This window comes from Protopterus annectens, chromosome 7.part1, assembly GCF_019279795.1.
Source record: "Protopterus annectens isolate FY-2018-M chromosome 7.part1, PAN1.0, whole genome shotgun sequence".
Lineage (NCBI taxonomy): Eukaryota > Metazoa > Chordata > Ceratodontiformes > Protopteridae > Protopterus > Protopterus annectens.
In genome coordinates, this window is record NC_056740.1 from 429076575 (window position 1) to 429100993 (window position 24419).

The 24419-nt window shown below is 42.6% G+C and overlaps 1 protein-coding gene across 1 annotated transcript in view; it reads left to right on the forward strand.

Annotated features, from left to right (window-relative positions):
• Positions 1 to 24419, forward strand: part of NISCH (nischarin) — a 1490316-nt gene that overhangs the window by 684890 nt on the left and 781007 nt on the right. Inside the window, exon 8 of the mRNA XM_044078886.1 lies at positions 23150 to 23302. Coding sequence (XP_043934821.1) covers positions 23150 to 23302 — 153 coding nt within the window. The remainder of the gene's footprint in view (positions 1 to 23149; positions 23303 to 24419) is intronic.

Sequence of the window (24419 nt, forward strand, 5' to 3'; positions counted from 1 at the left end):
TACTCGGTTAACCTACTTAACAGGGGCCTTTCCTTCTCCTCCATAAAAATTCTTGCCTCTGCAATATCTGCACATTGCAGTTCTGAGCAACCTATTTTTTTCCCACCCCCTGATCAAACAGTTTCTCATGGGAGAGCTAACAATCTGAGGCCACCCAGAAGAGCACCCACCCCCACTTAGGATCTTATCTTCACTCTGGAGAAGCTTACCTTGCCTCCCTTTGAGCCAGCAACCTCAGCAGACTTAAAGTTCCTTTCCTGGAAAACTGCCTTCCTCCTGGCCATTACCTCTGCCAGAAAGGTCACTGAGCTTCAAGCCCTTATGGCAGTCGTGCCCGTCATTATCTTCCATGCAGACAGGGTCACCCTCAGAACTAACCCCTCCTTTATGCCCAAGGTGGTTTCTAGTGTGGCCCTGAACCAGTCCGTTCATTTACCCACCTTCTTCGCCAACCCGCAAAACAAAGGTGAAAGGATTATGCATTCCCTAGACGTAGACAGGCTTAGGTACTATCTTGACAGGACTAAGCCTTTCAGGAAATCTGACCAGTTGCTGGTCAGCTTTGCCACAGGGACAGAGGGCAAAACAATTTCTAAACAAACCATTTCCAAATGGATAGCACACTGCATCCATTTCTGCTACAAGCACCATGGTAAGCCTCCACCAAAGGGAATTAGAGCTCACTCTACCAGAGCAGACACCACCTCAGCAGCCTTCCTCAGAGGAGTACCTACTAGGGATGCTCTGGAGGCTGCCACTTGGACATCTGTGCATAACTTCACCAAGCATTGTCGTATGCCAGTTTTTTCTAAGTCTAGGGCAGGGTTTGCCACTGAAGTTTTGCAGGGCATGATAGCCAACCCTTATCTCCCTGGGCTTACCTCCACCCTATTCTAATAAGCTTTGGGAATCTACCCAAATGTGATGACTGCAACAGTGAAACACGAAGAACATAGTACAGTTGTGTACACTTACCATAAATGTAGATGTTAGAGTGTATTCACTGTTGCAGTCCTGGTTTCACACCCTCCTACATATCTGATACTCTCACTGTTCCCCTTTCTCTCTTTCTAGGTTAGAGACATACTGTGTTTATTGTTTACTACTATAGTTGGGATCAGCCCTCTGATCCATGCCTCTTTTTGGGGGCTCCTGACAATTATGGCAAGAAAAACTGATGCAATGGCATCTGCTGCCTCTCTTTATATTACTGACGACTTGATGTCAGTCTACAGGCGACAGCAACCGACGGCCGAATCTGAAGCCTCAGGTATTCTGGCCGGCCGAGGGCTATCCGGGCAGGGATAACCCAAATGTGATGACTGCAACAGTGAATACACGCGAACATCTACATTTATGGTAAGTGTACACAACTGTACTTTCCCTGATTTGCTTGTTTAGACTAATGAGTGACTTTTTGCTCTGTTGTGTACATTCCCTCTTACCTCTTGACATGATTTTCTTTCTTTTGCTATACAACCTATTAAAACCAAGGGTTCACCAGGGTGGTTTGTATTTGCTATTTGGCCTGGGATTATTTTGGTCTGTTACTGCCGTTTCTCTGCAGTTGTTTATATAGTCATACAGAGCTTTTCTGTATGCCTCTGCATAAGTTTACTTTCTGGATTTGGGGAAGCTTGGGCACTAGCTATGCCATCCCTTAATAGGTGCTGATTTACCTTAGAGAAGTTCTTGAAGGTTAGGTGGGGAGGACTAGTTTTACTTTTATTTCAAGGGACTCTGCTTTGTGATCTGATCTTATCAGTGAGGTCATCGTACTGGGAGGTACAACACTCTTGTGAGTACCAGATCCAAGGTATTTGTTTCCCTAGTGGGAGTGCAGTCTATCTACTCCTGGGTATTTGAATTTACAAAATTAAGAAATATTTGGTCATGTGTACCTCCCAAGTAATGGAGGAGTAGTTAAAATCACCCATGAGTATGGTATCGGGCTGAGTGGTGAGTGATTCTAGTAACTTGATGTATGGGTTTCCTGATTCATGGTGGATACTTGTAGCGAACAAGAATATGGTAATGGATTTTTCCCATGGTTATTTGGATATTAAGTGCTTATCCTTTATGTAGATATATACACCTCCACGTTTCACTCTTTCATGTTCACTGGATGGTCAGAATGTATGAAAGGCATTATAGCCATGCACTGCCGGAGTACATTCCATGGCTTTGAACCATGTTTCAGTAACTGCACAGACGTCAGCATTCCCCAGTATGAAGAGAGCTTCCAGGGAGTGCAGTTTCTTGCTGAGACGCCTAGCATTGAGCAGTAACACCTTTAGCTTGTGTTGAGTAGCTTTTGTTATGTTAGAAGGTTTATCTGTTTGGCAATGCCTAAAAAAGGCACTATAGGGGGTGAATAATCTTTTGTCCAGTGTCAGAAGGCTTAGAGTCGACAGGTGAAGACCATACCTGGCAAAGCATCATGGCATGTCAACCATGTCCTCCCGGGCTGACAAGTATTGGACCCCTTTGAAATGACACTAGTAGCTCAGCCGGTTGGTAAAGTTGGTCATTTTCAGCTGGTATTGTGGCATCCTCCTTGAAGGTGGTAGAATGGTGCTCAGTGTTAGGCTCTTACATGCCTGAGACACGTATTCTGAAAGCTCGATTGTATCTCTTTACGTATAGTCCAAGGAGGTATGTCTCAGTTAATTCACACCCACATGAACTATGACTCAGTCATACTGGTACTTACGGGTGAGTGACCTGAGTGGCTTGCATGATCTGATGAATCCCGGCCCCTGAATAGGCAACTAACTAACTTTTCCATTATTCATTCTGGTAATAGGGACATCAGAGTGTGTTTCACAATGGAGTCTCCTATGACCAGAATATTGGATTGTGGAGTGTTTTGCCTTGTGGGTTTGGTAGCTGAGATACATTGAGATGTGGCTTTGCGTTGTGATGGGAATTGTGTGCATGTGGAGTTACTGAGGACTGCGCTTGAGAGGCTTTTGAGGTTTGGGTAAGTTACATGTGAGCACCTCTGCATATGTGGGTCTGTGGGTGTGGTCGTTTGCAGGTGGTGTGAATGATGTGTGTGAGTCCCTGCCAACCTGTTTGATGCTTTTTGTGTATGTAAGAGTCTAGCCTCCAATGTCAATGTGTAATTACCTCTCTCACATACTGTATTTGTCTGTTTGAGAATTAAGTGGCTGTTAGTGTACACAAGGCAGTTGTTACATTGTCTCAGGATGCCCGTGTCCACCACGCTGGATGCAAAGATAGGAAAGTACCCATCCATTATTGCAGGTCCTAATGCCTAGTTGTAAGAGTATGAGTGAAGGATATTTATAACTGGATGAGGGAAGGGTGCTTATTTGGTGTAATCTGAGTTAACCTAACCAGCAATGCTGTCCAGCCCCAAACCAGATGATGTCTGAGTAGGGAAACACTTTATAAGCTCAAAATACTGAAGTATCTAATTTCAGAATCTCGAGCCCATAAAGTGAAAGGCTAAAACAGTGAACACCCAGAAGTGCAAAGTTCAAAATCTTGCATTTTGGAGATGTTGAATTAGTGGATGTTCTTCGTATTTCATTGTTGCAGTCATCACACTTGGGTTATCTGCATGCAGGTAGCCCTCAGTTGGCCCGAATACCAGAGTCTTGGGATTTCTGCGTCAGATGCTGTCGCCTCTTCCATGACGTCAGGCCATCGGGGGTATAAAACATGCAGCTGACGCCATTACATCAGCTTTTCTTGCAGCATGGGAGCCAGAAGCAGTTCACAAGTGCTGGTCGTCCGCTACCTGAAATTTTAGTTTTTTTCGAGTTTCAGACCTGAAGTCTTTTAAAGCCCAGTACCCCGTTGGGGATCCTTTCTTCTTTCTCTAACTGATGTCAGAAAAAGTTAACAATTGTCTTGCCTGTGGAAAGCAAATACCCCACAGAGATTTTCATTCTTACTGCATCATCTGTTTAGGCCCAGATCACGATGTTCCTCACTGCCGGTTTTGTGCCTTGTTTAATGCCCGAACTATTCATCGTCGGGCTATCTTTGTTGCTAAATTCTTTCGTTTTTGTTCTCCGTATTCTGAAATGGCTTTGATAAGCCATCCGATTACCGCTCTTCCAAAAAAAACAAAAGGATAAAGACAGACTGCATGGGTCCAAAACTGCCGACAACGCTTCCATTAAGCTAGTCGCCAGTCTGCTAGTACTCAGGCGCCTTCACAGCCCCTGATACCTGCTTCTACAGATTCGCAGGCCTCTGCTGATACCCATTCAGAGTCCGGTATGCCGCGAGATGCTTCTTCTACAATGGAACCTGCAGATGTCTCTACCTTGGATGGGTCCAGAGCTGCTGTGCAGGCATTGGCTTCTGAGGGTGTATTCCACCCTTCTGATGCTCGTATTAAACCGATATCTTCATTTTTGACTAAAACTACTGATTTTCTCAGGCCCAGAGTTCGCACTGCGACTAGAAAACTGACGACCAAAGCACATGCTCAAGCTCCCATGCCACAGAAACAAATGCTTAGAATGGCTGAAGACCTTATTACTTTAATTAGGGGAAGCCAGCCTTCCCCTGCTAAAAGACACAATTGATTTTCCTTCTGATTCCACAGACCCAGGAGTCCGATGACTCTAATCCCTCTGATTACCAGGACGTACTCTTATCTACCTATGAGGATTCAGATGCAGTGGATTCCATTCCCCCTGCCTCCCCTCCAGAGGATTTTTCTTTTGGTGAAACCTTGCATACCTTAAAAGAACACTTCCGCTGGGAATGCCAGGACTATCCTCAGTCCAAAAATGAGTCCCAGAGAATTTTTAGACTTGTCTCAGCACAGACCTTTAGCTATACCTCCTGTCCTGGATATTGTAGATGATGTCTTCATGGAATCCAGTCTTCCTCTTGATACTTTACCACCAGCTCCTAGAAAGACTGACCGGTACTACAGAGTACCTGACTCTCACAAATGTCTCTTTAAGAATCCTACTGCGGATCCAGAGATCATTTCCCAGAGACCTAAAGGCATTAAGGCTACTACAGCCAAAAACCCTACCCTTTCGGCCAGGGATTCTAGAGCTTTAGATAGATGGGGTAAGAAGGTATATACCTCTGCAACTCTTGCCATCAGGGCTTTGAATTACCAGTTTCACATGTTGAAGTACCAGCAACACATTATGGAATTAAACAAAAACTGTTGTTACTTCCAGATTGTGCGGCAAATAGATTTACAAGAGTTAATGCATTCTGCAAACCAAGTTAGTAAACATACTTTGCAGTGTGGTTTTGATGCCTCAGAAGCATCTTGCAGGGATGCTGTCACTGGGTCTGTACTGAGAAGGCATGCTTGGCTGAAGGAACAAATCTTGCCAGACCATGTCAAAGCAAAACTACTAGATGCTCCATTAAATCTTTTGTTTGGCACAAAAGCAGAAGTTCTTAAAAGGACGGAGGAAAAAGCTAAATCTATGCAAACTGTTAATGATTTCTTATGGGTGCAGCCACCTAGATTCAGTAGGCATTGACCTTCAAAAAACTGGTCCTTTCCAGTCCCTCCCAGGCCTTCTCAGTCCAAACCCAAGGGAAACAGACCACCAAGACTGCAGTCTCAGTGTATGCAGAGGTCTAAACAATGGAGTACTCCCATCTCAAAAAAACAGGGAGTGGTAAGCCACCCCCTTATGGAAAACGTTCACAATGGCTTTTCAGTCATCCTTCCCAGCCATGCCCAAGTACTTGCACCCCTAGGAGGAAAACTCGCCCTTCATGCAAAAAACTGGATGTCCATTACCCAGGACCGATGGGTTCTAAACATTGTATCCCAGGAATACAGATTCTACTTCCACTCACTGCCAAACCCAAGCGGGGTGCCAGACCTTCCTCCAAACCAGTGGGCAGAGGCTCAAAGGCAAGTACTTTCCCTTCTCAAGATCAGGGCTATACAACCTGTTCCAGTAGAACAAAGGGGGCAGAGTTTCTACTCCAGACTGTTCCTGGTGCCCAGAAAAGAGAGCTCTTGACGCCCTATCCTGGATCTGTCAATTCTCAATACCTTTCTGGTGGTCCCAAAATTCAAAATGCTTACACTGGAACAGCTTCTTCCTATGCTAGCCAAGGATGCCTGGTTAGTCACCCTAGACTTAAAAGAAGCTTATCTGCACATCCCCATAAGGGAGTATTGCGGGAAATATCTACGTTTCAGGGCAGACTCTATGCACTATCAGTTCTCTGCGCTTCCCTTTGGCTTATGTACTGCGCCCAGGGTATTCACAAAGTGCCTGGCTCCAACCGTTGCATACTGTAGGCAGAGAAATATTCAGATTTACCCATATTTAGATAATTGCCTGATTCAGGTGGACAGTCAGGAAATGCTACTTCAGCACCTGGCATTTGTAAAGAGACTCCTAACTTCTCTGGGGTACACCATCAATGAAAAGAAATCGCAACTGGTGCCCAGCCAAAAGATTGTATTCCTGGGAGCAAGCTTGAATACAACTTTCCAGATGGCATTCCTCACTCCAGAAAAACAGGTCTATTTGACAAACTACTTCACACTAATGGCCACCAAAACACAGCTATCTGCAAGGAAAATACTGCAAGCCCTAGGGTTCATGGCCTCATGCATTCTGCTAATTCCATATGCAAGACTGCATATGAGGAAACTTCAATGGTATTTAAAAAGTCTCTGGTGTCAACATTCTCAGAAAGTGGAAACCGTGATTCCTATCATTCCTTGTCTAAAGGCAGAGTTCCTTTGGTGGGCAGAGACATGCTACCACAACAAGGGACTTCCTTTCACTCAACCCCTCGCTGCCCAAACCCTGACAACAGACTCATCAGACTATGCATGGGGGGGCTAACATGGCAGGCAAATGCATTCAAGGCAAATGGAGCTCAGGACAAACGCAGTTGCATATCAGTCAAAAAGAGATGTTAGATGTACAGAATGCTCTGACAGCCTTCTAGTACCTTATCCTTCCAGGACCACTCCTGACAAAGACCGACAACACCACAGTTATGTGGTACATACACACGCGGGGGGAGCTCATTCCTACCCTCTCTGCTGGTTAGCCATGGCCCTGTGGAACACAGCCTTGAGCAACCAAGTGCACCAGCAAGCTCAATTCTTGCCAGGCAAACAAAATTCACTGGCAGACGACTTGAGCAGAAATCTACTGGATCTACTGGATCCACACAAGTGGAAACTGGAACCCAACTCATTCAAACTTCTAATCCAGAGGTGGGGGACACCAGAGGTGGACCTCTTTGCTTCCCCCCTAAACCATCAGTTGAGCAAATTTTGCACTAGAAATCCTCACAGCAAAGCGTGGAAAGTGGATGCTCTATCCTTTACATGGGAAAATCTCTCAGTTTATGCCTTTCCTCCTATGCCCTTCCTCTCAAAAGTACTACTCAAGATCAAACAGGACAGGCCAAGGACAATCCTTATTGGCCCAGACTAGCCACGCCAGCACTGGTACCCACTACTATGCAGTCTGACAGCAGTGCCACCCTGGCACCTACATTAGACCCCCTCCCTGCTGTCCCAGCAGGATGAACAGATTTTGCATCCACAGCTGCAAACGCTAAACCTTGCAGCTTGGGTTATCCCCTGAATACACCACCAGCAACCCTCAGCAAACAGGTGCTGGACGTCATCCTTGAGGCCAGAAGGCCTAGCACTAGGAAATCCTATTCTGAAAAGTGGAAAAGATATTGTTGTTGGAGCCAGTCTCAAGGAAAGGACACAGCCATGCCCACCTTACCTTAAATCCTAGATTACCTAGCAGAGCTGCTCCACAGAGGCCTATCCTTCTCATCCATTAAGATTCATGCCTCTGCCATCTCATCTCATTATAATACTGAGCCACCTCTCTTTTCTCACCCTCTCATCAAACAGTTCCTGAGAGGAGCTAACAATTTAAAGCTCCCTAGGAGAGCTCCCACCCCAGCCTGGGACCTTAACTTTGTACTAGAGAAGCTCACGCCTCCCCCTTTTGAACCTGCTGCTGCAGCAGAGTTAAAATTCCTCTCTTGGAAAACAGCCTTACTTCTAGCCATCACTTCAGCAAGAAGTGTGTCTGAGCTACAGGCACTAATGGCTGTGGAACCCTTCATTATTTTCCATGCTGGCAGGGTTTCCCTCAGGACTAACCCATCATTTATGCCCGGGGTGGTATCCAGTGTGGCTTTAAACCAGTCAATCCATTTGCCAACCTTTTTCTCTAATCCTCAGAATAAAGGGGAAAGGATCTTGCACTCCTTGGATGTGCACAGGCAGCTCAGGTTCTACCTTGACAGGACAAAACCTTTCAGAAAATCTGACCAACTGCTAGTCAGCTTTGCTACAGGGGCAGAGGACAAGGCATTTCAAAGCAAACCATTTCCAAATGGATAGCACGCTGCATCCATTTCTGCTACAAACACCATGGAAAAACTACCCCGCAAGGGATCAGAACTCATTCCACTAGGACTACCTCAATCTGTACAGCATTTCTCAGGGGAGTCTCTACCAGGGACATCCTGGAAGCTGCAGCCTGGAGTTCTGCACACACCTTCACCAAGCATTACCACTTACCTATCTTTTCTAAATCTAGAGCTGGATTTGCCACAGCAGTCTTACAAGGCATGAGAGCCAGCCCTAACTCTTCTTGACTGCCTCCACTCTTCCTCAGCTTTGGGAATCAACCCAAGTGTGAAGACTGCAACAGTGAAACATGAAGAACATAGTACAGATGTTCATCGTGTTTCACTGTTGCAGTCATGACTGTAGGGTTCTCCCCTGCCGGCAGGCAGTCCTCGGTCGGCCTAAATCCCAAAGTCTGGGTCCGGCATCGGCTGTTCAACCATGCTCCCTGATGTCAGAGCGCCAGGAGTACAAAGCTGACAGCCGACGCCATCTTCTCCAGTCTTTCTTGCCGTGCGGTGATAGCAGTTCGCAAGTGCTGGTCGGCTGACTCCTGACAATTTTTTCCTGATAAACTTCAGTCCGAAGACTTTCTTCTCCACTCAAAGCTAAGTACCCCAATGGGGAAACTTTTTCTTGCTCCAGTCTGATGTCAGAAAAAGTTAATAATTGTATTTCATGTGGGAAGCAAATACCTCATAAGGATTTTCATTCTTACTGTATTCCTTGCTTAGGCCCTGACCACGACGTAGCTAGTTGTCGGTTTTGTGCTAGATTCAATCAACGTACAATTAAACGAAGGTACGATTTTGCTTTTCATTACTTCGGTAGGCGCTTTAACTACAAAATGTCAGATACGGTTCTGGCTACCGGAGTTCACAAACGTCGCAAGGATAAATACAGGCCTCCGAGGTCCAAATCTGATAGCGCACAAGCGGAGCCAGCTTCAGGTTTGGCCGTCGTCAGTGAGACGCTTTTGCAGCCCCTGTCGTCGGCCATTTCAGAACCAATGGCCGAAACGGACTCTCATGAGGAGCCAACCAGGCCTTTGAATATTTCTATTGCAGGACCTTCGGACAATGCTCCAGATGGGTCCGGAGCAGCTGTGCAGGTACCGGCTTCCGAAGGGGTTTTCAGGCCTACTCAGCTTCTAATAAAGGAGACGCTCCAGAGGAAGGCCTCAAACACAAGCTTCTTATAGACCAAGACAGTGGACTGCTTCCACCCCTAGGGGAGGAGAGGACAGGTCACAAACTCATAGGAAACCAACTCAATGACTCCCTCTGTTGGGCTGCAGGAACTTCTTGCCTGGAAGCCCCTCTCGGAGGAAAACTCTCTTTTTTATCAAAATTGGACTCATATAACCCAAGACAAGTGGGTTCTGGATGTGGTTTAAAGAGGTTACAAATTCCATTTTCATACCCTGCCAAGGCCAAGCGGATGGCCAGACCTTCCAAAACATCAGTGGACAGAGGCCTTAAACCAGGTGGAAGCTCTTTTGGCTATGAAAGCCATAGTACTGGTTCCACTTTCAGAGATGGGACAAGGTTTTTACTCAAGGCTCTTCCTAGTCCCCAGGAAGCAAAACTCATGGAGACCCATTCTGGATCTGTCAGTCTTGAACACCTTTCTAGAGATTCCAAAATTCAAGATGCTTACTCTACAGCAGCTACTTCAATGCTGTCCAAAGATGCATGGATGGTAACTTTGGATTTAAAGGAGGCATATTTACACACTCCCATCAGACAGGAACGCAGAAAATACCTCTGGTTCAAGGCAGGATCGAGGCACTTTCAATTCTCTGCGCTGCCCTTTGGATTGTCTACTGCGCCCAGGGTCTTCACCAAATGCCTGGCTCCAGTAGTAGCTTACTGCAGACTCAAGGGAATTCAAATTTACCCTTATCTGGACGATTGTCTAATTCAGGCAAACAGCAAGGATGTCTTACTCCAACATCTAGAATTTGTACAGAACCTCCTCAAGTTCCTGGGATTCTCTGTAAACATAAAAAAGTCAAATTTGACACCCTCACAACAGATAACTTTTCTGGGTGCTCTTCTAAACACCACAACCCAGATGGCATTTCTGACATCCGAAAAACAATTACAGCTGGCTTCAACTTTCAAAACCTTGGCAACTTTAACTCGGCTATCTGCAAGGAGATTCCTGCAGGCTTTGGGTTACATGGCCTCCTGCATCCTTCTCGTACCATATGCAAGACTACACATGAGGAAAATACAGTGGTACCTAAAAAGTGTATGGTCTCAGCATTGCCACAGTTTAGACATACTGATCTCCGTCCAGCCTTGTCTTCAAAAGGAATTCCTTTGGTGGTCCAGGGCATGTACTCTAAACAAAGGGAAACACTTCTGTCTGCCTCCTGCCACTCATATTCTAACCACGGACGCTTCAGATTATGCTTGGGGAGCCCATTTTTAGGGCAACTGTCTGCAGGGCCTTTGGACAAAGGATCAGAAGCACCTGCATATCAATTTAAAGGAAATGTTAGCCGTTCAGAAAGCTCTAATGGCCTTCAGGAATCTTCTACAACCAGGACAACTACTAATACGGACGGACAACACCACAGTTATGTGGTACATAAACAAGCAAGGGGGATTTCATTCCTACCCCCTTTGCAGACTAGCCATGGATCTATGGAACACAGCTCTAGCTTGCAATCTGGACCTTCAAGCTCAGTTTCTACCAGGGAGGCAAAACGTCCTGGCAGACAGTCTGAGCAGAAACCTTTTGGATCCACACGAGTGGATGCTGGACACCGAAATATTCAGGATGATAACAGCAGTCTGGGGATGTCCTCACATAGACCTCTTTGCATCCCATCTCAATCATCAACTACAGAATTTTTGCATCAGGACTTTCCACAAAGAAGCTTGGAAAGTGGATGCCCTATCATTCAGTTGGAGGAACCTCTCGGGATATGCCTTTCCGCCTCTTCCTCTTCTTCCACGGGTATTATTAAAGATAAAACAGGACAAGCCCAAGATGATAATCTTGCTGGCCCCAAATTGGCCTCGACAGTTTTGGTACCAAACTCTAAAAAACCTATGTCTGGAGCCCCCTTGGGTTTTACCTCAGTCTTCGAACCTTCTGTCCCAACATCAGGGTCAGGTTCTACACTCTCATGTCAGAACTCTCAGCCTGGCGGCCTGGTTAATCCAGGGCCTTTGATTTCTTCTTTCCTACCCAAGCAGGTTATGGATGTCATTTTAGAAGCCAGACGTCCTAGCACTAGAAAATCTTATGCAGGAAAATGGAAAAGATTTTGTTCCTGGATGCAGGCTCAGGATTCTGATCCTCTTCTTCCGAACATTCCTTTAATTTTATTTTACTTGACAGATCTCTTACATAAGGGTCTCTCTTTCTCTTCCATTAAGATACATGCCTCTGCTATTTCTGCTTATTATAATACAGACCCTCCAATCTTTTCCCACCAGCTCATGAGACAGTTTCTCAGAGGAGCTAAGAACTTAAGACATCCTAGATCTCCTCCCATTCCTGCTTGGGATCTCAACTATGTTTTGGAAAAACTAACCTTGCCTCCTTTTGAGCCTGCTGCCTCTTCTGACATCAAGTTTTTATCTTGGAAGACAGCCATCCTGTTAGCCCTAACCTCTGCCGGGAGAGTTTCAGAGTTACAAGCTCTTATGGCTGTGGAACCTTATATTATTTTTCATCAAGACAGGGTGTCTTTGAGGACTAATCCTACCTTCATGTCTAAGGTGGTTTCCAAAGTGGCTTTAAATCAAACTATCCACTTGCCAACTTTTTTCCCCACTCCTCAAAATAAAGGGGAAAGGATCTTACATTCCTTGGATGTACACAGACAACTATGTTTTTACCTGGACAGAACCAAGGACATCAGAAAATCAGAACAATTGTTTGTTTCTTATGCTTCAAGTTCCCAAGGTGTAAAGCCATTTCAAAACAGACCATTTCTAAATGGATTGCTCATGGAATCAGATTTTGTTATTCACACCATGGAAAGCAAATCCCAGGGAGTATATGGACTCATTCCACCAGAGCTACTGCCACTTCTGCGGCCTTCCTCAGGGGAGTTCCTACCAAAGACATTTTGGAAGCTGCAACTTGGAGTTCAGTGCATACTTTTTCTAAGCACTACAATCTACCTCTCTACTCTAAATCTAGGGCAGGCTTTGCCTCTGCAGTCTTGCAGGGCCTTTTAGCCGCCCCTTCCACTTTGACCACCTCCCTTTCTTTCAGCTTTGGGATTCTACCCTACAGTCATGACTGCAACAGTGAAACACGATGAACATAGTACAGTTGTGTACACCTACCATAAATGTAGATGTTAGAGTGTCTTCACTGCTGCAGTCTGGGTTTGCCTCCCTCATGTCCCTCTTATTTTTACTTTTGTGTGGTTCCTTTTTTCAACATTCTTCTGAGGTGCATTTGCAAAGGATATGGGACCTTTCTCATTTTGGGACTCCTGACATCTGGGGCAAGAAAAACTAGAGAAGATGGCGTCTGCTGTCAGCTTTGTACTCCTGGCGCTCTGACGTCAGGGAGCATGGTTGAACAGCCGATGCCGGACCCAGCCTTTGGGATTCTGGCTGACCGAGGACTGCCTGCTGGCAGGGGAGAACCCTACAGTCTTGACTGCAACAGTGAAGACACTCTAACATCTACATTTATGGTAGGTGTACACAACTGTACTTTGTGTACACTTACCATAAATGTAGATGTTCGAGTGTATTCACTGTTGCAGTCCTGGTTTCCCTCCCTCCAGCCCCCTGGCTTTTTCTATACTTTCTACCTATCCTCTTTTTGGCCATATTTTATGGCAGGGGTATTTACTTTTTACTGGAGGTGTTCCACACCATTTAATAGCTTCCTATTTTGGGGGCTCCTGACATTTGGGGCAAGAAAAACTGATGTAATGGCGTCAGCTGCATGTTTTATACCCCTGACGGCCTGACCTCATGGAAGAGGTGACAGCATCTGACGCAGAAATCCCAAGACTCTGGTATTTGGGCTGACTGAGGGCTATCTGCAGGCAGATAACCCAAGTGTGATGACTGCAACAGTGGGTACACTCCAACATCTACATTTATGGTAAGTGTACACAACTGTATTTTTTGGTGTTGCGCTGTGTTCATAGATTCAGGTAAGTGTTTATGTTTTAAGGGTTTTGAGTATGGGGCTGTAGTGTGTGTTAGTGTGTTTTGTTACTGTGATGTGTGTGCGCGAGGGGGATATAGCTTGTGTGGTGGTGTTTCGTGTGTTTGTGTATGTAGTGCAACCTTGGAGTTAGTATATTTAAGTAGGAGGGTTGTGGGGGGTGCAGCCTTCCACATGTGGGGTGCAGGGGGGTGCAGCCCCCCTGCTTGTACATAGGATTGGGTTGTGTGTTTTCAGGGAGGAAAGTGTGTGTATGTGTGTGGTGTGTATGTAGTATAAAAGTCACGATTTTGAATTTCGCGCTTCTGGGTGTTCGATGTTTTAGCCTTTCCACTTTATGGGCTTGAGATTCTGAAATTCGTTATTTCAGGATTTCAAGCTTATAAAGTGAGTCCCTGAGCAGCAGTAGTCCCTGGGTGCTATAATAAGGTAAGGCAGACCTAAATAGTTCTAACTGACTGCGTAAATGCTACTCACAGCATAAACTAGTTGCTCCGTTAGTAACTTGGGACTGAGGTAAAGTTCAGAGATTTTTTTATAGGGAAATTTCAGCTTCTGGTGATTGCGTGCATACAAGGCACCAGTAATTGCCACTTTGTGAAGAGCAGTTTCTTTCAAATGTAAAGTTTATTTATATGATCAGAAAAAGCAAGTTTTACACTAAGCCCTATGGCCAATCGGGTAAGCACACATTGAGCTTTCCACCAACAATTCCCAGCTTAGATAGGTAAATTCAGACGTCTTCTGTGACAAGAGTGCAGATGTTGACACACTTAATGTAAAATGACTGGTAAGGAACCTCAAACAGATGCCCAATGCTAACTAAGAATATATACATACAATGTATTTCATTGCAGAACAGCAGCCCTTACCGTAATTTGAAAATGCAACTTTGAACTGTAAAGAGGTATACAAAAAAAACTATAAATAGCACAGTAAAGTTTTGCAGTGTAATGAAAATAAGTAATGTTTAAAGATATTTTTAACTAAAGGGCACTGGCATAGCGAGCAGTGCTGTGCAAATGTGTGAATTTATACAAGCACTGGAAATGCAGAAAACTGACTACTGAGCCCTTTGGCCAATAAAACAACCACACTTGGATCCCTTTTGTGAGTTTCCCAACTGAAACCAGGTAAACACCTACTGCTACTAGATGAATAATCCCAGTGATTCTAATGGAAAAGCACAGAAGATGAGTGTCCAGAGTGAAATGGTACCACAAACAGACTTGCACCACTTAAGTAGTTGTATTGATAAATGCAGTCACAATCCGCAACAAATATAATGAGAAGTTTTAAAACAAACCAATGTGGTGGAATACACATATACAAATGTGCATATAAAATATATGTACATAAAAAGCAAGTTTTATACTAAGCCCTATGGCCAATCGGGTAAGCATACAATGAGCTTTCCACCAGCAATTCCCAGCTTAGATAAGTAAATTCAGACTTCTTCTGTGACAAGAGTGCAGATGTTGACACTCTTAATGTAAAATGACTGGTTCGGTATATATAATAAATAGGGTGGGAGGATGACATAATGGTTAAGGTGTTTACCTTGTAGACACAAGGTGCAGGGTTTGATTCTCACATGGGGTAATTGGCTAGGCTTAAAATGGCCCACAAGGGCAGTTAGCCTAGTACTAATCTATGAACAAATACATTTTGCACTTAAGCAAACTAATGAAGAACTTAAGGGAACCATTAGAAATCTCAACGCTGACCAAAGTAACTGAAAGTATTTCTTTAACTATGTCAGAAAGTTAAGAAATAACACCCAACAGTGTCCGGAGGTCGTTTCCAATAATACTGCACTCTGGCACAAAGGAAATGTTCTAGCTAACAAACTTAATGCAAATTTTACTGCACTCAAAGTTGTAGCTATCCCACGGTTTCCACAGTGCCACTCATCCCTTTACTTACTATGGAACGCACTCTCTCAAACCTTTCAAAAACTAAGGCTACTTCATCCATGGGCCCTGACAACATACCGGGGTACCTGATTATCAGTGCTAGATATGGGCTTTCCGAAGCCCTTCTTAACCTGTTTGCTGTAAACCTGTCTACTGCTTACATTCATTAACCCTAGAAAACAACCATTGCAATGTCATTACACAAGCGCAGCCCAGCCACGGACTGTGGTAATTGTAACCTGTTAGTCTCACTGGCCTCATGTAAAGGAATGGAGTGCATTATCTCAGAATTCATTAATCTGGACATTGAAAATCTATTAACCTAGGGCTCTCATCAGTTTGGTTGTATTAACCTCTTTAATTTCTTTGAAAAAGTAACTGAAGCAGTGGATAGTGGGCATGCAGTACACATCGCATATCTAGACTTCACCAAGGCCTTTGATGCTATTCCCTGTACAGGCATCATTGATATACATTTGAATGTAAATCCTTATATTGTGCAGTAGAAAGCTAACTGGTTGTCTGACAGAACCCATGTGGTTTAGAGTAGCAGGTGCCACTTCTAAATGCAAAAAAGTTGCCAGTGGTGTACCACAGGGCTCCGTTTCATGCTGTCTCTTGTTTAGCATACATTTCTCAGACCTTCAGGCCGGCACTTCTGTCTTATAGTTAACTAAATTTGCAAATGACTGTTAATGGGGTGCTGTTATTCGATCTTCGGGTGACTCACAATTGCTGTAACACTGCTCAGACGATGTTCATAATTGGTGCAAGGACAGTGGCCTAAAATTAAATGTAAAAAATGTAGCATAGTTCATTTTGGTTAGCAAAATGGTTGCACTTAACATGTAGGAGAATGCACCCCCCAGTCAGACACTGTTGTAAGAGATCTCTGGGTACTCTTGTTGATAATTCCTTATCATTTGACCAGCATGTCTCCACAGTAGTTTAGAAAGCCTTTTATCTGGCCGATATAAATTCCAAAGCCATCTCCATTACATCCAAAGAAAATCTTAATTCCTCTTAATCATATCTCATCAGATTCAGTATTGAGTATAATGCGCCTTTTGTCAGGTTTTTATCTAAACATCTCATAATTTGAGACACCTCGGATTTCATAAGTAAAAGATCAGTGGTCTCAACTATTTTGGTTGTCAGGAGAGACTGGCAGACTTTTTTCTGTACTCAGTCTCTTACAGACTCCTCTGTGGAAATTTGTGTCTAGCCTTTCGTGCCACAAAAGATCCAACCCTATTTGATCTGTTCCTTTGCAGAACTAGTGGTACATAATATACTCTGTTAAAGTGACTAAACCTTCATGAGCAGATAATGAAGACTTGTTGGCATGATAGATTCATATCCCAATGCATCCCTACCCTCTGGAACAAACTTCTACTGTATGTCAGAGTAGCACCGTTGCCAGCTTCAAGGTAAACCTAGATAACTGGATGGGCAGCTTCAGATTCTCTCCTGGTCTATCTTGTCCTGCCCTCTGAGGCTGAAGGGAAACATTGAATAGGGCTTTTTGGCTAGGCTTGAAATGGTTTGCAGACTGATTGCCTCGTACTTAACAATGAACCTATAAAAGTTGAACCTGTTTTGGTTATTTGTACATCACTAGATGGCACTAATAAGCGATTAATTTATTTTTAAATGTGTTAACTTGGGCAGAACATTGATACAAAGGGAGAGTCTTCTGATTAAGCCTGAGGATAAGAATTATACATCACACAATTGAGACATGCATATTAAAGAGACAGCAATATATAAAAAGTTATACGGAGCTTTGCTATAGAACATACAAAGCTATTTACACCGATAAGCAAAGTTAAAATTTAGATGCAATGAATGTATTCATATATGAGAACCTAGCAGAGGCCAAGTGCTTTAACATAAGCAGTTTCATTCTGATGTATTGGGTGTTGAAGCTGTCTAATGTTATTTTTTGTTGAAGCATTTACATTTATCTTGTTTGCAGAGTTATGTTTTTAAAATCAGTGCTGAAAGTAGGAAAGTCAGCTGAGTTTTTTGTTTTAATAAATTGCTGACAGGGTCTTTATTTTAGTTGCTGGTTCTTGCAGTATGTGTATTTTAAATATATTTAGAAGCGAGAGAGTGGTATTAGACAGGGTTACCTGGTTTAATTTTTGTTTAATATTTACATTTTGCATTATTTAAGGAAAAGAAATAATGAGGAATAACACATCATACCGACAAAGGTTTCCGCACCAAAACTGATGTAGTGCTGGACTTAGTACCAGTCGTGGAGTGCCAATGTAAATTGTGAACAAAGCATGAACTACTGTATTGTGCCTTTGTCTTATCGCATTGTATCTTATGAAATGATGTGCTGAATTTGCATGTGTTTAGTGTGAATTTGGGTTCATGCACACAGTTTCAGAAGTGAGTTCTCTGGTGGTTTGGGCTGTTGCCAAAGTGCATGCACCTTTGGACAGACAAGACAGCTGAAAGTGGAAATGGCAGGGTTGCCATTTTGAGGTGCGCTGCCATTTTTAATGTGAATATGTAGATCACTTAGTAGCATCGTGAAGAATAGTTTTTGCTCCCTTTCCCATCCCAGGATGTGTACACATATTCACTTGTATTTATGCCCCCCCCGAGGTATGTACATATACATAAGGTGTTAAAATTAAATTTGCAGTATATGTCTTATGCATATGCACAGTACCACTGGGATGTAATAATGGACATATATAGGTAAGGTGTAAGAGTTAAATGCGCAGTACCACTGTGATGTAATAATGTACATATACATAAGGCATTAGAATCAAATGCGCAGTACCACTGGGGTGTAATACTGTACATATAGGTAAGGTGTTAGAATTAAATGCGCAGTACCACTGGGGTGTAATACTGTACATATAGGTAAGGTGTTAGAATTAAATGCGCAGTACCACTGCGATGTAATAATGTACATATACATAAGGCATTAGAATCAAATGCGCAGTACCACTGAGGTGTAATACTGTACATATAGGTAAGGTGTAAGAGTTAAATGCGCAGTACCACTGCGATGTAATAATGTACATATACATAAGGCATTAGAATCAAATGCGCAGTACCACTGAGGTGTAATACTGTACATATAGGTAAGGTGTAAGAGTTAAATGCGCAGTACCACTGAGGTGTAATACTGTACATATAGGTAAGGTGTAAGAGTTAAATGCGCAGTACCACTGGGATGTAATAATGGACATATACATAAGGCATTAGAATCAAATGCGCAGTACCACTGAGGTGTAATACTGTACATATAGGTAAGGTGTAAGAGTTAAATGCACAGTACCACTGGGATGTAATAATGGACATATACATAAGGCATTAGAATCAAATGCGCAGTACCACTGGGGTGTAATACTGTACATATAGGTAAGGTGTAAGAGTTAAATGCACAGTACCACTGCGATGTAATAATGTACATATACATAAGGCATTAGAATCAAATGCGCAGTACCACTGGGGTGTAATACTGTACATATAGGTAAGGTGTAAGAGTTAAATGCACAGTACCACTGCGATGTAATAATGTACATATACATAAGGCATTAGAATCAAATGCGCAGTACCACTGGGGTGTAATACTGTACATATAGGTAAGGTGTAAGAGTTAAATGCGCAGTACCACTGGGATGTAATAATGTACATATACATAAGGCATTAGAATCAAATGCGCAGTACAACTGAGGTGTAATACTGTACATATAGGTAAGGTGTAAGAGTTAAATGCGCAGTACCACTGCGATGTAATAATGTACATATACATAAGGCATTAGAATCAAATGCGCAGTACCACTGAGGTGTAATACTGTACATATAGGTAAGGTGTAAGAGTTAAATGCGCAGTACCACTGCGATGTAATAATGTACATATACATAAGGCATTAGAATCAAATGCGCAGTACCACTGGGGTGTAATACTGTACATATAGGTAAGGTGTAAGAGTTAAATGCGCAGTACCACTGCAATGTAATAATGTACATATACATAAGGCATTAGAATCAAATGCGCAGTACCACTGGGGTGTAATACTGTACATATAGGTAAGGTGTAAGAGTTAAATGTGCAGTACCACTGGGATGTAATAATGTACATATACATAAGGCATTAGAATCAAATGCGCAGTACCACTGGGGTGTAATACTGTACATATAGGTAAGGTGTAAGAGTTAAATGCGCAGTACCACTGGGGTGTAATACTGTACATATAGGTAAGGTGTTAGAATTAAATGCGCAGTACCACTGCGATGTAATAATGTACATATACATAAGGCATTAGAATCAAATGCGCAGTACCACTGGGATGTAATAATGGACATATAGGTAAGGTGTAAGAGTTAAATGCGCAGTACCACTGGGATGTAATAATGTACATATACATAAGGCATTAGAATCAAATGCGCAGTACCACTGGGGTGTAATACTGTACATATAGGTAAGGTGTTAGAATTAAATGCGCAGTACCACTGGGGTGTAATAATGTACATATACATAAGGCATTAGAATCAAATGCGCAGTACCACTGGGGTGTAGTACTGTACATATAGGTAAGGTGTTAGAATTAAATGCACAGTACCACTGGGGTGTAATACTGTACATATAGGTAAGGTGTTAGAATTAAATGCGCAGTACCACTGGGATGTAATAATGGACATATAGGTAAGGTGTAAGAGTTAAATGCGCAGTACCACTGCGATGTAATAATGTACATATACATAAGGCATTAGAATCAAATGCGCAGTACCACTGAGGTGTAATACTGTACATATAGGTAAGGTGTAAGAGTTAAATGCACAGTACCGCTGCGATGTAATAATGTACATATACATAAGGCATTAGAATCAAATGCGCAGTACCACTGGGGTGTAATACTGTACATATAGGTAAGGTGTAAGAGTTAAATGCGCAGTACCACTGCGATGTAATAATGTACATATACATAAGGCATTAGAATCAAATGCGCAGTACCACTTGGGTGTAATACTGTACATATAGGTAAGGTGTAAGAGTTAAATGCACAGTACCACTGCGATGTAATAATGTACATATACATAAGGCATTAGAATCAAATGCGCAGTACCACTGGGGTGTAATACTGTACATATAGGTAAGGTGTAAGAGTTAAATGCGCAGTACCACTGCGATGTAATAATGTACATATACATAAGGCATTAGAATCAAATGCGCAGTACCACTGGGGTGTAATACTGTACATATAGGTAAGGTGTTAGAATTAAATGCGCAGTACCACTGGGGTGTAATACTGTACATATAGGTAAGGTGTTAGAATTAAATCAGTACTACTGCGATGTAATAATCTATATATACATAAGGCATTAGAATCAAATGCGCAGTACCACTGAGGTGTAATACTGTACATATAGGTAAGGTGTAAGAGTTAAATGCGCAGTACCACTGCGATGTAATAATGTACATATACATAAGGCATTAGAATCAAATGCGCAGTACCACTGAGGTGTAATACTGTACATATAGGTAAGGTGTAAGAGTTAAATGCGCAGTACCACTGGGATGTAATAATGGACATATACATAAGGCATTAGAATCAAATGCGCAGTACCACTGGGGTGTAATACTGTACATATAGGTAAGGTGTAAGAGTTAAATGCACAGTACCACTGCGATGTAATAATGTACATATACATAAGGCATTAGAATCAAATGCGCAGTACCACTGGGGTGTAATACTGTACATATAGGTAAGGTGTAAGAGTTAAATGCACAGTACCACTGCGATGTAATAATGTACATATACATAAGGCATTAGAATCAAATGCGCAGTACCACTGGGGTGTAATACTGTACATATAGGTAAGGTGTAAGAGTTAAATGCACAGTACCACTGCGATGTAATAATGTACATATACATAAGGCATTAGAATCAAATGCGCAGTACCACTGGGATGTAATAATGGACATATAGGTAAGGTGTAAGAGTTAAATGCGCAGTACCACTGCGATGTAATAATGTACATATACATAAGGCATTAGAATCAAATGCGCAGTACCACTGAGGTGTAATACTGTACATATAGGTAAGGTGTAAGAGTTAAATGCGCAGTACCACTGCGATGTAATAATGTACATATACATAAGGCATTAGAATCAAATGCGCAGTACCACTGGGGTGTAATACTGTACATATAGGTAAGGTGTAAGAGTTAAATGCGCAGTACCACTGGGATGTAATAATGTACATATACATAAGGCATTAGAATCAAATGCGCAGTACCACTGGGGTGTAATACTGTACATATAGGTAAGGTGTTAGAATTAAATGCACAGTACCACTGGGGTGTAATACTGTACATATAGGTAAGGTGTTAGAATTAAATGCGCAGTACCACTGGGATGTAATAATGGACATATAGGTAAGGTGTAAGAGTTAAATGCGCAGTACCACTGCGATGTAATAATGTACATATACATAAGGCATTAGAATCAAATGCGCAGTACCACTGAGGTGTAATACTGTACATATAGGTAAGGTGTAAGAGTTAAATGTGCAGTACCACTGCGATGTAATAATGTACATATACATAAGGCATTAGAATCAAATGCGCAGTACCACTGGGGTGTAATACTGTACATATAGGTAAGGTGTAAGAGTTAAATGCGCAGTACCACTGCGATGTAATAATGTACATATACATAAGGCATTAGAATCAAATGCGCAGTACCACTGGGGTGTAATACTGTACATATAGGTAAGGTGTAAGAGTTAAATGCACAGTACCACTGGGATGTAATAATGTACATATACATAAGGCATTAGAATCAAATGCGCAGTACCACTGAGGTGTAATACTGTACATATAGGTAAGGTGTTAGAATTAAATGCGCAGTACCACTGGGGTGTAATAATGTACATATACATAAGGCATTAGAATCAAATGCGCAGTACCACTGGGGTGTAATACTGTACATATAGGTAAGGTGTTAGAATTAAATGCACAGTACCACTGGGGTGTAATACTGTACATATAGGTAAGGTGTTAGAATTAAATGCGCAGTACCACTGCGATGTAATAATGTACATATACATAAGGCATTAGAATCAAATGCGCAGTACCACTGGGGTGTAATACTGTACATATAGGTAAGGTGTAAGAGTTAAATGCGCAGTACCACTGGGATGTAATAATGTACATATACATAAGGCATTAGAATCAAATGCGCAGTACCACTGAGGTGTAATACTGTACATATAGGTAAGGTGTAAGAGTTAAATGCGCAGTACCACTGGGATGTAATAATGTACATATACATAAGGCATTAGAATCAAATGCGCAGTACCACTGAGGTGTAATACTGTACATATAGGTAAGGTGTAAGAGTTAAATGCGCAGTACCACTGGGGTGTAATACTGTACATATAGGTAAGGTGTTAGAATTAAATGCGCAGTACCACTGGGGTGTAGTACTGGAACTGAGCTAGAAGTGAAGCAGGCATTTTTTTTCTCAGATTCCATGTAATATGAGCAAGGGAATTAAAATGAGAATTTGATATCAGATGTGCAAAAGAGAGGACAGGAAATGGACATGAAGTTAAGGAAGTTTAAACTGTTCTTATCTTTATAGAATGTTCCTTCGTTGTTTGCTTTGTGGCATTTAGTTTGTTACGTCAGTAATATTTAATGTGTCTGTAAACAGGACATCCTGGTGCCTGAAGCTGCTGAGTTTGAGCAGTGGGAAGTAGAGGGCTTGGCCACAGAGCTTCCAGTAGCAGCTGTCATCCCAGCCTGGAAGATGCTAACCACTCTGGATATGAGTCATAACCAGATCTCCAGCATTGATGAGTCTGTGGTAAGATATGCTAATGTTTTGTTTTTATCTATTGTGCAGATGGATGCTGCAAGCCTGCGTTTTTTATTATATTTGTTTAATTTCTTATAACTGAGTGACCATCCTGGACAAGAACAGTGATTAGTTTTTGATACAGACTGAGAAGTGATGGTTTGTTCACCTGTACGATTAACACCAGTGCAGAGAAGTGATGCAGCACATCAGCAGTGGACAGATGTCTGTTATTTGCAGAGTTAGGCTTACAGGACATTATATGTAACTTTAGGAAAAACTTTTACTGAGCTGCTGTCCTTTTCACACGGACAGTCTTTACACTTTTTGACAGATTAGATGCGTGCAGTGACTGTAACCCTGCAATTAGCTTGGTAGCAGCCCGTCCCCCACTCATTACCTCAGTGATTTAATTCAAGACTTGTGTGGGCAGCCATCTAGTCATCTTCCATAATCAACTATGATGTCACAAATGAGTGAGACCATATTGCTGGTAATATAATGAGGGCAGATGAGATGGCTAGAGCAGCAGTCAGAGAAGAATGTGGCCCAGCATGGCCTCCTTGTTTGTCTGGCAAATGCCTTCAAGCATAACTAGTGGTAAATCTTTGAGTAAATGGTCAAGGAGGTTAGCCAATTAGGGTTTAAGTAAAAAAGTTACTGGTGCAGTCTGTGTACACATTATTTATTGCAGGTGATGTAGAAACCTGTGCAGGAATAGTTTCTTAAGTTATACTTAAAGGCTTACTAAATGGATTTGTGTAGAAAGTCACCGTTTATAAAGCACTTCTGAAATAAAAATTAATGAGTGTGCTTTGCATGCAGTGTGTTGTGGAAGGACAAAGCCCTGACCATGTCATAGACCAGAGTTCATGTAGCAGCTTGAATGCTGGAAGAACCAGGAAGAGAGAATGGTAGTGAGTAGCCAAAAGTGCATTGCACTACCGTGGGGGTTGAGAGTGGTGGTCATCCTTCTGACCATCGGACATGTCATTAAACTGAGGCCCCACTGCCTTAGTTGGTGACAGCTCAGGGAGGAGTAAAATATCCTGTGACACTTGTAGATTCATAGATTGTTACTAGTCTAATGACCTAGGGGGCCTTTCTAAGCCTAGCCAAGTTTTCC